The sequence below is a fragment of the Pleurodeles waltl genome, chromosome 11 (genome assembly GCF_031143425.1).
Source record: "Pleurodeles waltl isolate 20211129_DDA chromosome 11, aPleWal1.hap1.20221129, whole genome shotgun sequence".
NCBI classification, from domain to species: Eukaryota; Metazoa; Chordata; class Amphibia; order Caudata; family Salamandridae; genus Pleurodeles; species Pleurodeles waltl.
In genome coordinates this window covers 976,935,181-976,951,047 of record NC_090450.1, presented here as the reverse complement: position 1 = coordinate 976,951,047, position 15,867 = coordinate 976,935,181, and the positions used below count along the sequence as shown (strand labels likewise).

The window sequence follows — 15,867 nt, the reverse complement described above, 5'->3', positions numbered from 1 at the left end:
TAGTGGATAATAGATGGTTTTCTGCCTCCATGTATCTGTAAAAATAAGTAAAAATGGAAAGTGAGAGTATGAATTATAAATAAGCACTATAAAAAAACACTTGAACAAGTTAAGAAAATTTGAGGTGGCACCCTAGGTTTGCCTTAATCCAGAAGCGGTCCAGGCTAGAGACGATTTCCATTCCCCGAAGTCAGCAAATCACCCCCGCCCGGTACCAGTGCCCAGGTTACCCCTGTCGCCACCATACTGCCTCCATAGAGGCTATCACTCTGCATGTGTAGAGCTGAATGGAGAGGAAGGATGGAGAGCAGCTCAGTGGCAAGAGTTCATATTACTCTCAGTAGAGATGCTCCAGGGTGAAATTAAAAGAAATGAAAGTCCAGGAAAATGCCTTCATAAAAACAAGCCCTAACAAAGTCAATATGTCTCGCCTTTGGGACCTATTTGCCGTGCCAGAGGTTTTAAAAGATGCTGTACAGCATCACTGTGCTGTGCAGCATGGCTATTAAAAATGTCTATGATGTGGCCGGGCTTGTCATTTTGCAGGTGTTTTTGTTTGTTTTGTATTTACCAATCCAAGTTAGAGTAATAAATAAAAAGAAAAAACGTGCAAAAGTGTTTTCTTTAAAAATCAGCACAGGGTGCATCATAAGGGCGGAGCTCAGCACGGGGGTAGGGTGTGGGGTAGAAACAACATGGAGGATGCGGGTGGGTAAGCAAAACTGAGGGCCCAAGTGGGGGCAAAAAACAAAGGGCATCAGTGAGGAAGCCACAGGGTCGGCACGCATGCAGAGACGGCAATGGGGAGCTCTGCAGGTGGGTGAGGAGCATATGACAGAGAAAGAGAGAGAGTAACATTGAACTTGGGAGGAGAACCATACAGGCAGGAAAGCAAGGTGTGTGGTGGAGAAGAACGGGAGGATGAGCACATCAAGGAGTAGGGTGGGGAAAATCAATTGAGTGAGAGAGAGCAACACAGAACATGGTGGAGGTGGGAATAGAAGTACACTAGTATACTATAGACAGCTGGAAAACACATGCACTCATATGTAGAGATCAACCTTGTGCTAAAGAAATGAGCAGTAGAGAGCCACTAGTATTGCGTCCATGGTCCAGAGGAGGGAAAACACAAGAAAAGGCAGCACAAGCTAAATAATTAGAAGCAAGACAATGAGATTGACAATAAAGCCAACCAAAGATAAGCCACATGCAGGCTCTAATCCCACTGTAAGATGACGTTGTTTGCAAACAGGCAGCTTATGCTGTCCGGTAGGCGAGACCTACAGTAGACAATATAGCACCATTTCTTCCTACAATTCATGTTCATGATTGGGTTGACAACAGATGCTCTTCTGTTGCTTTCATATGGTCTCCTACTTCTTCTGGTCACCAGGACAACGTTATTTTGATGGCACAGAAGAGTTTAAAGCAAAATTTTAACTCTACAGTTACACTATTGCAGGAGCGTTCAACATACCGCTAGGGGGCTGGATCCCCGGCTGGCTTTCAGGATCTCAGTGCCCGATAAATCTTCATACAATTTCATCTAAATCGATCTCCTTGGGCATGTCCTGAAAATCAAATTGGTGTTATCAATGTGCATTGCTTTATTGTGCTGGTATTAGCCAAGAAACGTAAATAAAGATTTCAAATTGAAAGATTATGGGTCAAGATTTATGGTTCAAAGTGATCTTTTGTGGTTTTTGTTTGTGTGTGTGTGCCTCTGTGTGTGTTTGTGCATGTGACATGTTTGGCTGATTTTCTCCCACTGGGGTTCCATGTGAAATATGAATTTCACCATCACAATACAAAAACAATGAAATTGGCAATTCACGGGTAGGATTTAGTAACATAATCCATAACTCACACAAGAGACATGTAAACTATAACTTGAACGCTTATGACCTACAATATTTACATCACTAATTAACAACTCCTGAAAGCAGATTTGATTAATGTTACAGACTAAAACTAAGAATACATTCACAGTCGTCTCTTTCACAGTTTTAAAACAAATGTGATATGTAATTTCATCTGTAAGATTATTTACAGCATTTGTGATTGCATCAGTCACATATTATATATATATATATATATATATATATATATATATATATATATATATATCCTAGTGGCGGTCACCACTAGGTAGTTATAGTTAGGACCTAGTTTCTGTAGACAGAGCGTCTTTTTTTTGCCAATAACTTTGCCGCCGCTTGATGAACCTTCCCGAAATTTTCAAACCTTATTCTTTGGTCAGTTCAGCTGCTGTCTTGAAGGTTTCAAGGTGATCCGTCATGCAGGGGCTAGGAAAAAGGGGAGGGTCCCAAAACACATATTCCCCATTCATTTTTCCATAGGGCCTTTAGACACGCCTACCTCCCAAATGACACCAAATTTGGAAGAAAGCTAGATCCTGTTCCGCAGATTATGCTTTTTGTGGTTTGGTGTAAATCTGTTGAGAAGTTTTGGAGATATTAAAGGTAAAAAAATATAGCTATCTAACGACACGACGTATGCAACTGTCCCAGTGCTGATATCTGATTGGCTGCCAACTCTTCAACAAGGATGTGTTGGCAGCCATCTTGGGACTCGGCTTTAGCCAAGTCCAAGAAAAAAAGTAAAAAAAATAAGAATCACCCTGACCCCTTAGCTCTGGTGCTGCTGTCCCTGAGGGACCCCGCCAGGGCTATGTGGCATTTTTTGAAAAAGAAATCTTAGAAAAATCAGTTGATCTGGAACCGTAGATTTTTCTGAGATTTTTTCTTTAAAAAGGGCGGTCTCCCACCCTTAGCTTTTTATTAGCCTCCGGGTGGGCAAGGTCCTGTGGGCATTGGGGTCTTTAATAAGGAAGCGGGTGCACGGGCCCTCCCTCTTAGGGCTTCCATTAGCTCCGGGGGCCGCCACATCCCCGGGGTGATGAGTAATTAGAATGGTGGGGGCCACGCAGCCTCCCCTGCACTCGGGGACCACCACCTCCCCAGGGCAAATTCTATTGTTTGTGTAAGGGAGGTTTGACAGCCTCCCCCACAGCCCTGGGGGCCACCACCTCCACGGGGCGTTTGTAAAATCTGTGGGGGTGCTGGGCTGCCCCCCGCTCCCTAGGGACCACGACCTCCCCAGGGCAAATTCCATTGTTTGACTGGGGAGGCCTGATGGCCTCCCCCATAGCCCCGGGGACCACCACCTCCCCAGGGCAGTTCTTACACTGAAGGGGGTCTGCATGGCCACCCCTGCAGCCCCATGGAGCGGCATATCCCTGGGGCACTTTTAAAAATGTAATGCGTGGAGGGTTGCACGGCCACCCTTGCAGACCACCAGCTCCCCAGCGCTACAGTAACAAAAGTGAAGGGGGTCCATTGCGGACCCCAAGCCCGGGGACCACCACCTCCCTGGGGAAATGCTTGTTGGAGGGGGCCATGCAGCCCCCCTAGTAGAGCCAATGATGGCCCTTGGGACTGCCACCCCCCAGAGCCAGCTCCTGCTATGTCCTGGGGGACGCCCACCCCAGGGACATAGCTGTTTGCTGTTGCTTGGCTGCAGCTTTACAGCTGCCGCCAAGTCACAGCAAACACTCTGCTCCCAGCGAGGGAGAGCTGTCAAACAGCTCTCCCTTGCTGCAAGCAGAGGTTTCTCCTGTCTTCCTCCCCCAGAGAGGCAGGCAGGGAGACAGAGGAAACAATTGCACTCACAGAGAGGGAGCTGCTCCCCTGCCCCCCAACAATTTAATATTCAGGCCCGGCCCCAGGGCATGGGGTCCCCGGGGCCAAGATCGGCCTGTTGAAGGGGGGCCATGTCCCTCCCTCCCCCAAAAACAAATCAATATTTAGGCCGGGCCTTGCGGGGGGGGACCAAGATCGGCTGGTGAGGGGGACTGCGCTGCCCCACCCCCTCAAAAAATTAAGGACCTCATTATGACCCTGGCGGCCGGCGGTAAGCTGGCGGTAACACCGCCAACAGGCTGGCGGTTTACCGCCAGCGTATTACGACCGTGGCGCATTAGCCACGGTCATACCGCCGGCCCCTCCAACATACCACCAGGCGGAGCGGGCAGCCCTGAGGATTATGAGTCCCCAACCTCCAGCCTGTCCATGGCATGGGCAGTGCAGGGGCCTCCAGGCACAGCCCCATCGCCCATTTCACTGCCCAAATTTCGGGCAGTGAAATGCGCGACGGGTGCTGCTTCACCTGCTGCACATCAACATTGCTGCCAGCTCTATTATGAGCCGGCTGCAATGTTGATGTGACTTTTCCGCTGGTCCAGCGGAAAAGTCATAATAGGGAGTCAGATATACCGCCAGCACTGGCGGTATATCTGCACCCGCAGCTTCAGGGGTCTTTTTAAAATTCCACCGAAGTTGTAATGAGTGCCTAAATGTCTAGACCATGCCCTGGGGGGATGGGATCCCTGGGGCCAAGATCGGCCTGGGGGGGCGCAGCGCCTTCCCCTAAAAATAAAAAAAATATTTAGGCTGGGCACCGGGGGGTGGGGGTCACTGGGGCTGAGATCGGCCTGGGGAGTGGGGGTCCATGCGGGGTTTGGTTAGTATAGGGGATGGCCGCAGGGACTGGCCACAGGCCAGGGCCTGCATCCATCACCTGCTGTGCATGGTTAGGTGACCTGCCCCTGCTGTGCACTGCCAAAGGCTGTGCACAGCGTGGTTATGGGTTGTTATAGGGGTTGGCCGCAGGGACTGGCCGCAGACCAGGCACTGTGGCCAACCCCCTGCGGCCAACCGCCACTGCACACAGCCAAAGGCCGATTAATGTATAGTAATGAAAATTGCTTTATGTTGAAAAAAAGTAGAAATTCACTAAAAAAACAAAGGTTACAGGGACGTTGTAGTACGGAAATTGTATTAAAAAAATATAGAAATTCGCTTAAAAAAACAAAGGTTACAGGGACGTTGTAGTAAGGAAATAGAATTAAAAAAATATAGAAATTCACTTAAAAAAACAAAGGTTAAAGGGGCGTTATAGTTAGCCTCACATTTTAAATGTACAAAACCATAGAAATTCACCTGTTATAGTTAGAGTTATGTGAAGTAACTATAACTCCTTAAGGTAACTATAAGTTGCGCCCTCACAATGCACTGCTAATCACCCCACAAATTACGGCACTTATGACATGTTTGATAACATCATTGATAATATCGATGTAATATTTGCAGTAAAATTGTTGCCCAAAAAACTGTCCATTGGGGGGCGCGAATTATAGTTACCATAGGGCAGTCTTTGTTTTTTTAAGTGAAATATATATGTGTATATTTAATAATATATATAAAAAAAACAACAGTCAGGGAAAAAATCTGAATCCAAAAGGACACAACAGGTCACTAAGAAATGTAATATCCAAGAACAAATTGACACAAAACAGATGGAGTCACCAAATAAAAAAATATATATTTACAAATATATTTCCTCTACAAAGTTTCAGCCTCAGACTAATTCAATATAAAGTTGTGCTTGATATATTAAATCCTGCTATGAATCCAAGGATTATTAACACTAACATTCTGGGCATGCAACTGTCACTCTAAATTTTAAAAAAACTTTGATTTCTTATATACAGTATTTATAAAGTATAAATTGCAGTCCTAATGTAGAGTTCCCATCCTGAATAGAGAATATGCATATTGGGTGATCTTCTGTTACAGAAAAATAACTTGAAACTTCAATGCAAGGGTCAGAGTTTCACTACCTCTGTTCACAGGTTCGAATCCCAGTGGAATGCTTAACTTGTGATCCTTTCAAGTTTGATATAAATGAATACCTCTGAGTTGTGTAACAATAAACATCTACTGTACAGTGCCATAAAACTCTTGGGGTGAAAGTGAATTTCCCAGAAGACACTTGGATTTTGTTCAATCTTTGCACATACTTTTGTCTCAGGTTCTAATATTCCCGTGTCCCAGTGCCTGTGTATCCTCTCTCTGTGCCCATGTGCAAAGGACTGACTGATCCATGATTCTGCCAGAGCTGGGGCATCAAAGCCATAGTCCAGACTGAGGTCAGATATGAATGTGGTGTGAGAGACCCAGAGTTTAGGAGAGCAGCACTGATGTCTTGTGTGGGGGTTGGTTTGCTACTGAGAGTGAGTGTGGTATTTCTGAGATTCCTGTGGCATGCAGATCTCAGCTTTTGCTTTGGTCATGTAGTTCTTGAGATGGTGGAAATGTGATGTGGGATGAAGTCCGGATTTTGTGAGTCTGCTAATTTGGAAGAGAGCTGCACTAAGAGGAGTGTTTACCTCTGTAAAAGGATAATGTGGGCTGCCGGGGGAGCGAAGTGTGCAAGAGGGATTGGAAATGAGTGTGTAATGTGTCTAAATGAGGAAAGAATCATAGGAGAAATATTTTATGTATGTGAAGGAGAGAGATGGTGAGTGTATTTTGGCTAACACATTTTTATTTTGTAGGTAAAGGGGAAATGAAATCCTCAGAGTTGAAGTTGTATACTGTAATGGTTCTATTCTTCACAAGAAATAAAAGTGGATTGAAAGGAAATGAGAACCAACTATTTTGTACATACGGACATAAAAGAAAGATACAGAAAACGTAGTTTGATGTATAAAATCATAAATGATTGTTGGTGGCAAACAAGGCAACAGTGACAATACACATAACTTTTAAAATGTGTAGTTCTGGGCATGCCACAATCGGAGTGGCCAGCAAGGGATAAACCTTGGCGAGAGAGATGTCAGCCATGTTAGCCCTCTAGTTGGATCAGGCATGCTTTGTGTACAATCTTGTTCACTGGAAGAGTGGGACACACTCACAGTTCAGCAGCAAGTGCTTTTACGTGGAGGGGGCACAGTAAAGAGAACCATTACAAATGCAAAGAAGCATATGGTGGTCAGAGCATGTGTTGTAATCAATGATGGATGCTCGTAGGTTATAAAAGAGTAGGTTTATTAGCTTAGTTGTAGGTTACAGATAAAGCCCCACCAGGAGCAGCATCCTGCCACTCAGTCCTTCTCAGGGAAACTCTCCCCTCATCCAAGCACAAACACTGTCAACGTACCAACCATCCAATGGCCTCGCTCACTGGCTGAGCAGCAGGGAACATGAAGGTAGTGGGGAGAATGCATAAGATAGCAAGAGGCCACAAAACAATGGTAATGGGAAAAAAAGTTGGTTGAGTGCAGAGAGTGTGGGAAGCTGTGACAAATGAGTTTGAGGAAAGGAGAGAGGGATTTGTGCATAATTCTAAAGACCACGGTTAGGGATTTGCAAAGGACCCTGTTTTTTTGCCCCAAGACAGGTTGGTAAAGGTACGGGGAGGTGGTTTGTGTGTCTGGGAAATCTTAAGAGGGGTTATGTCACAAGACAGACCACTTTGCTCTGGGGTACAGTATTAATGAATGAAAACACATGCAAGGCACTATATGGCTCGCTGTCTGCTAGGCACTGCTGAGCACTTGCCTGTTTTGCACAAGACATTGAAAATGGGAAGGACTTTATAATACTGTCGTGTTTGGCACAAGACTGTTTACCTTTTACCGTCTCAAAAAACAGGCATGCCCATTCATGGAGGTTATTGTAGGCCCATTTCTTTGTAAAAGAATGTTTTCTGCAGAGCATAAAGTTTTCATAGACAAATATGGTCCTTCAAGAACTGAGGCACTAAGCCATCTCTACAACTATACAACAGATATAAAACCTGACAGTTAACCCTTGGTTTTGCCGGAAACCAGTGTGTTATCCAACAGACCTCCAATACATGGTCCATTTAACTGAGGCCTATAGTAAATCGGATACCCACATTCTAGACTATTAAGAGTTTTCTCCCATGACTTTTTAGAAAACCTGAAATATATAATATTGTGAATAGACCACAGGTCCAATGATGGTACGGTGTAAGTGACAATAACAATGACACGTCTGCGGTGGTCCAACTTCTGAGGACCCACAGGTTGAGTTCTATCAAATATCACCCATAAATGTCCTCCTTGCCTTGACGAGGTAAGCTGATGGCTGAAAATATTGGCTGCATGGGGCTTCCATTCTCTTTCTCAGTTGTGTTACTGTACCACACTTCCAGGTGAGACATGATGAATGCTCCAGGAGTGGTGGTTATGAGTCTGAGAGACAGTAACTTGGGACATGGCTATCTTGAAAGGGAGATACAGGCAGATGTAAGCAGATAGATTTAGAGGTGTGGTGGTAAATATGAATACCTAGCCTCTGTGTCAGTCTCCTAGAGTGATCACCTCACTGCGGGTCAATATGGACACTGCTTCCTATCCTGATTTTTGGACTTACAAGTCATTGATTTCTGTTGTGTTTGTCTAATTAGTCCGATGGAAGCAAAACAAGACTACAGCACCCAGAATGCATCAGGCTATCACACAAAAATCCAGGACTCGAAACAGTGTCCGTAATAATGACCTGAAGAGAGATGATTATCCTATGCCGGTCTGTGCCATGCACTCCCAGGAAGAGTGCACACCGGCACAAACCGCGCTGTATTATATTATTATTATATATATATATATATATATACCGCCCACAGCTCTATGTCAGTGATGACACTTCGTGCCAATGACTTCATGTACCCTTTATGCGGCACTTGCTCCTCCCTCCTGGGAGCGATGGGTTCACTAACTGTGCATGGATCCTTCAATAACTATTTGTGTCAAGGAGGGGGTCATTCCACATGGTTATTACCAAAGACTTTGCTCCCGTACAGCATCCCTTTACAAGCAAATAACTACACTGTGAGTTGTTAACACAGAATCATTCAAAAGAGCTTTATGAAAGTCAGAACACCACCAGATAGAAATATCTGAATCTCTTACGCATTACATAGATCCAACCCAGGAACATTCAAATTAGACAGAGAGCAGCAGCTGCTGTAGTAAGACTGCATTTAATACTTAGCTGGGAAATATGGTCCTGCGTTTGGCAGCAAGCTGCAGAAACAGGTGTGCCAACCACAAATGCCCAAATACACAGCTATGGTATAAAGGAAGAGGATAGACCCGCGCAGCCAGACCAAAGGACCCTAATTCTTGCATGGTTTGCAGCTGTTGTGCATCACCCCTGTACCAATGTATCACCTGCATGGGTCAATCCTCCTGAATATAATATAATATAATATATTATAAATTAATATATTATAATATAATATAATATAATCTAGCACAGCATATCATAATATAATATAGCATAGCATAATATAATATAATAAAATATAATATAACATAATACACCATAATATAATGTAATATAAGATAATACAATACAACATAATATAACATAACATAGCATAACATAACATAACTTAATACATATATAACATAACATAACATAACATAATATAATATAATATAGCATAATATAATATAATATAACATAGCATAATATAATATAATATAATATAATATAATATAGCAAACCATAGCATAGCATAGCATAATACAATATAATATAATATAATATAGTATAGTATAATATAACACATTTTTCGATCTTATGAAGCCACAGATAGTAAAATCCAGCCTGATTTTCAGAAGGATCAAAATATATGCAACCAATCTCCACTGAAATACATGATATGCTTCTCCTTATACAAAGTAATTCTTGATGGTGTATAACCCAACCATATCTCACTACATTGTTCTATTTTCTCCTATAATGGCGTACAGTTCCATTGAGAGGCCCTGATGACATAGTGATAAAGGGGTGCAAATACCAACAGAAGCCTGAATCATCATTATGGGCCAACAATACAAGTTACCAATTTGTTTTGCTTAGTTTGCATATATATATATATATATTTATATGTGTATATATATATTATATATATTATATATATATATATATATATATATATAGAGAGAGAGAGAGACATTTTCTCGGCTGGCAAGGCTGCCTAATTATACAGCATGAGGCCGACGCTTCTAAAGTGAGGAGGTGCACAGCTGGCACTAAGCACCTGCTGCGGGCACCTGCCTGGCACGCAGTCTGCTTCATAAGCGTGCTCCTTCTAACTACTTACCTTTATGAATGAAGTGAAGATGGCTTGAGAACATTTCACTAGGAGGCAAAGTGCCTTCTGAAGGCAAGGTGAGGCCAGAGGATTGGCTGCCGGGGGGTCATCTCACCGGGGCGATGCGGTGATCTCAACCATGAAGATACTGGAAGGAAGAATAGCATATAGTCTTAGGCAATTGTTTTTTTTTTAATAAGTTTGTGGGGATGGGCTTTCAATACACACTTGTCTTTCCAACCTTCTCTAATGTAAGGAGTAATCCTACCTCTTAAAATCCTCTTTTTTGCTTTTGATTGCAGGATTCCCGCGCACTTCTTTAAAATTACGTAAACAGCGCCATTGAAACTCTACCCCACAGTCTTTCCTTGAAACTCTCACGAGGCATATAAATTAGCATTTTTAATGCAGATTTACAAGATTTTTTGTGTCAAACATTTACATGGAAAGCAAAAATTGCTTATGTTGGTTAGCAGGATCTTTGCTTTCAACATACGTTTTCACCAAATTAACTGCACAATCCTTTATTTTTTACTGTGGTCAACTTTTGTCCCATTTGTATCATCCTTAATACTAACATGTACAACAAAGTGCGCAAAGCGACAATAGTTATGAAACTGAATTGCAAAATACTAAATGGCTTGGGTGGAGGTGGTATGTAGAACCGCGTTAAGAGGACAGTGTTCCACCGCCAATGTTTAATATGAAGCGGTGACCGCTGAGAAGTTTCTTTTACAAAGCAAAAATGACAGCATCTGAGGGAAGGATGACCCCTAACCTTCACTGACAGTCCTGGGTCAGCCAAGTCTCTCCTCACCCCTATGGTTTGACAGAGGACTGGGGTTCGTTACACTGGTGGCCAGATCTCTGCCTTGCCCTTCCCGTTGACTTCCACCAAGGTGTTCAGGTTGGCCTCTGTCAAGTAATAATAGAAAATCCCCCTTTCTTCTTCCACCAAGAGCTGAAGGTGAAAAAACTCAGGGGAGCGCTTAAACACATTAGCTGCTCAACCTGCCGTAGGACTACTAGATCTCTTTGTCACACTAACCAGTCCTGTTTAAGACCAGCCGGTGAAAGTGCTTCTATGTAAACAAAAAATCATGTAGGAATCAGGGTCTGTTGTCTTCTGAGACCCTACTGGCCACTTGCTAGAATGTGGCCAGTTGACTATCTATTAATCAGGCTTCTAGACTATGAAGATATTCCTCAGATGCCCAACATCTCCACAAGGTCAAGAGGGACATCCTCAAAATTTGTATCCCATTCTTTGGACTAGAATATGTACCACAGGATTCCAGTAAGGAGATGGGAGCAATTGATAACAGGTGTATTCCCCAGGTGTACCTCCCTCCAGCTGTACAACAAGAGCACATTATTTTACTTTAGAAATAGAAAAGGGACTGTGTGGTGACAAAATGAAATGCTCATGGAAACTAAAATAGGACTATATGTGTTATGAATAAACATGCATGTTCCAAATCGTAGATTTAATTTGAAAAATGATGTGGAGTAGCTGAGTTACTAGTTGTGCCCGGGCTGAATAAAACTGCTTGCTTTTCACCAACAGCACTTTGCATTCTGGGGCTTCTACTTTTGATTTGTGTATTATAAGTATGTCATTGAAAATGAATTGATGCCGAGTATTATTGTCAATATAAAAGATGTGTTGCTCTTTCATTGCATGGCACATAAAATACACACATTTTCAAAAATATAGCCCAGCATTATCATTTCTGTGATTTGCAAAATATTTTGTTGCAAGCACTGCCTGTGAGTACTTTGGCTAGCTAGGCTCATGCCATGGAGCTGAGAGGCAACTGTATTTGTGGTTAAGTTCTGACTCAGCTCTCCCGGTGAACTCTCCAGCTTGTTGACAAGGCCAGATTGGCCATTTTGCCACTCTGGCATTTCCCCAGTAGGCTAGGAGCAAGGGGACCGCTTCAGATGTTGGGCTGTCGTGATCCATCCATGCCTCAGTGGACCCCTTCATGACATCCTGCATTGAGGAACTGGATTGAAATGTTTTGCCAGGGCTGATTTCGGTTTCCAGTCTGACAATGCCTGTACACTATGCCTTATAGTCTCTCTCAAAATGATATCTTATATTGTAATTACACATGGTTCAGATGGTTTATTCCTTCATCCTCACCCGTCCTTGCCTTTGGATTTGGCTTGTTTCATAGAACACTGCATGGATCTCAATGAGAATGTTGCTGAGCTCTATCAGACCCACTCTTGACTGAATGTAGAGAGACACAGGGGAATGCTTTTGAAGAATATACAAATTTAACGTCTTCTATTTCAACCGCCTTCTCTTCATCATTTACATCTTTACACTATGTACTAGGCAGAGACACTGAGAAGGCTTTGGGACTATGGGTAGGAGGCAAATGAGGCCAATTTGGGTGATGTGAATGGCCAGGGCACTGATAAGAGAACCATGCTTATGATCCTATGGAAATTAAAAAAGGACCCCATGTGCCCATGCAAATTGAAATGGTCCAACAATGTCAGATCTCTATGTACCTGAAAATTACAACCAATTTATATATTTCCATAATAAATATTGGTAAATTCCCTAACTTATCTTGTTGTGCGCGTCAGCTCTTCGCAGAAAAGTATTTCTTAAAATGTCATATTTCCTTTTTTCACCAGGTGTGGCAGTGCGGAGGAAGCATGGAAGTCCTCCCTTGTTCCAGAGTCGCCCACATTGAACGTACCAAGAAGCCCTACAACAATGATATTGACTACTATGCAAAACGCAACGCCCTGCGAGCGGCTGAGGTGTGGATGGATGATTACAAATCCCACGTTTACATGGCTTGGAACATTCCAATGATGGTAAGTGTGGGATGTGGGAATTTGTGGACTGCCTTTTCTCCCACAGGAAGGTGGCTTCTCATAAATGGTCACAAAATAACTCCTAAATACGTGTGGTACCACAGTATCACAGTAAGAATGTCACCTGACATAAATACTGTTTATGAAACATTGTTAACAAAAATATTGCCCCATGGCAGCTCATAAAGATCATCTACATCCAATCTTTCTAAACAATGTGTAGGTCATAACATTTATGCGACCCAACATTCTAACTATGATATTCTGATATACAACCTACAAACAAATGCATGAGCATAAGCATGGCATAAGATAGACATTCAATTTTCTAACACATATAATAGAGGCGTTTTCCTTTAGAAGTGTGTTGTTATTTGCTTTTCTTTATTTGAAATCTGACAATTTTGTGAAGTGACAGTTTCCAACATTTTTGAATCCACATCATTAAGAAAAAAACATTTGAACTTCAAACTGATGTTTGCAACATATCAAACATTAATGTATCAGTAATTAAAACACAGTTAACATACCAATCAACCCAAATTATTATAGGTGTATTGTTGTTTTAGGAGTTTGTGGAAAACATTTTAACAAGATACAAATATGAATTAGACATTTGAAAAACTTTGAAATTATCACTGTAAATAAATATTGTGGTCTTTTAGAAAAATTGTCATACCTTGTGTAGCAATAGCCTCACTAATGGCAGGAAGTAAATACTTTTTCCTCAACAACATTTACACAGTATAACTTTGCAGTTTTGTAAAGTTATTAACTTTGAGAATTTGAAGAAGGAAAAGTTAGATCCGATCTTTTCTTATTCAACATTAAAAACTAGGGCCCCTATTTATACTTTTTGAAGCAAACCTGCGTTAGCGCAGGTTTGTGCCAAAAGGTATAATGCCGGCTAGCCCCATTCAAGGATGCCAGCCAGGCGCCATATTTAAGGAATAGCACAAGCCGGCGCTAAGGCCTGGCTAGCATCAAAATACATGACGTTAACTGGGTAGGGTAGGCGTAGGGAAAACTGGAGGTTGTGCAGGAAAGAATGGTACTAGTCAGGTTAGAGTAAAAAAAATTACTCTAACCTGACTAGCGTCATTTGTTTGACGCACAGCTCCCATGGACATGACTCCTGTCTTAGTTAAGACAGGAGTCATGCCTCCCTGCCCAGTGGCCATGCCCAGGGGACTTTTGTCCCCTGGGCATGGCCACTGGGCACAGTGCCATATAGGGAGGGCCCAAGTTAGGCCCCCCCATGGCACTTAAAAGAAAAAAAAAATACTTACCTGGACTTACCTGAGATGGGTCCCCCATCCTTAGGTGTCCTCCAGGTGTGGGTGCGGGTGGGTGGGGGTGTCCCTGGGGGCAGGGAAGGGCACCTGTGGGCTCTTTCCATGGTCTCTGACCATGGAAAAAGGCCCATAGGTCCCCTAACGCCTGCCCTGACCAAGGCTTTAAATAATGGTGCTAAGGAGCCTTAGCACTATTATTTAAGGCCCTCCTCCTCCCGTGCATGATTTTTGCACAATAGGATAAATAAGGCGCTATGGACTCTGAATCATTTTTTGCCCGGGATCGCCTACCTTGCATCTCATTGACGCAAGGTAGTTTTCCGCAGGCAAAAAATGACTTTAACTCCAATATTTTGGCACTAAACATGTCTAGTGCCAAAATATAAATATGGAGTTAAGTTTGCGCCAGATTTGCGTAAGAAAAATGACACAAATCCGACACAAACAGAGTATAAATATGCCCCCAAATTTTATATTGATTCAACGCATCTTGGTCTGCAAATGGGGTTCAAACGAGGGTCGAACTGCGCGGTTGAATGGGGAACACTTCTCTCCTAACGCTTAAGAGGATGGATGGAGGTGGAGAGCACGAAGTCTCTTCTTAGCAGGGAATCGTACAAGGTTTATGGGCCTGTGGAGAGTTTATCCACTGCCAAACTGTACATTTCTGAAAGTTCCCTTCTTTGACTTAAAAGTGATGGAGCCATGGGAACCACACTCTATGACGCACATAAACATCAGTTTGAATCCTAAACCAGAGATCAGTTCTCAGTTGGATCCAGCACAGGGCCCTGTGCAGTTTCCTCTCTTAGGAATCCCCAGTGGGAGTGAGATACAATAGTGAGATTGTCAATATTGACCCACTGTGAAAACATCAGACAGCGACAACTCTCATCCTCCAATTGGACAATCAGCATTCTGACAGCATATTGACTTCTGTTTCATTTCAAGGCGTCAGAAAGTGAGAAGCCTAGGTGGCTCAATCAAAATTCAATTTGGCCAATTGGAATTGAAAGCATAAAATAGAAATGAAAGCCAGTTGCCGCTCGGTCCTCCAGTGAGTCTCAACCTGCATCAGTGAAACACAAATGATACTCAATTCTATGTTCCCAATTACCAGGAGAGATTGAACTTTGTCTGTCATTCCTGGGTTTTAAGAATCCAACTTGCATGATGGAAATTCAGACCAACATTTACTGTTTCACCTGTATGTCGCTCAGAGCCAGCTGAAATGGCTAGCAACGGTAATCACTGACAACAAACAACAACATGCGTCACGATCAGACTAAATGTCCCTCCATGTACTTTTGTTAGAAACAAAGGGCCTGATTTAAGAAAAGTGGTGGTGCATCCAATGCAGCGCCACGTTTCTTGCGCCCATTAGCGCCCCTCTAATGCTACCATGTCTGTGCCGTATTTAACATACAGAGCACCATGGCGTTACTTAGGGAATTAGAGTAAACACGTTTGACGCTAGTTTGGCGATTTGCAGGATTACCATCGAAAATGTTGACGCTAATCCTGCAAAACGCTTTGAAGCCCATAGACAACAATGGTGTGCCTCCTTTTAATGCCTGCTCTGTGCAGGGGTTAAAAATGCTGCAAAAACGTTTTGATCTCTTTGTGCCATTTTTCGGTCCCCTTAATGGGGGAACGCCCCCCTTGCATACATTATGCCTGGCGCAGGAATATTGTGGCTCAAGGGGTTACAAAGTGGCACAATGCGTGCATTGCACCA

The 15,867-nt window shown here is 43.0% G+C and overlaps 1 protein-coding gene across 1 annotated transcript in view; it reads left to right on the top strand.

Moving 5' to 3' along the window:
- Positions 1-15,867, top strand: part of GALNT9 (polypeptide N-acetylgalactosaminyltransferase 9) — a 665,915-nt gene that overhangs the window by 535,831 nt on the left and 114,217 nt on the right. The window contains exon 7 of the mRNA XM_069215248.1: positions 12,649-12,834. Within this exon, the coding sequence (XP_069071349.1) occupies positions 12,649-12,834 (186 nt within the window). The remainder of the gene's footprint in view (positions 1-12,648; positions 12,835-15,867) is intronic.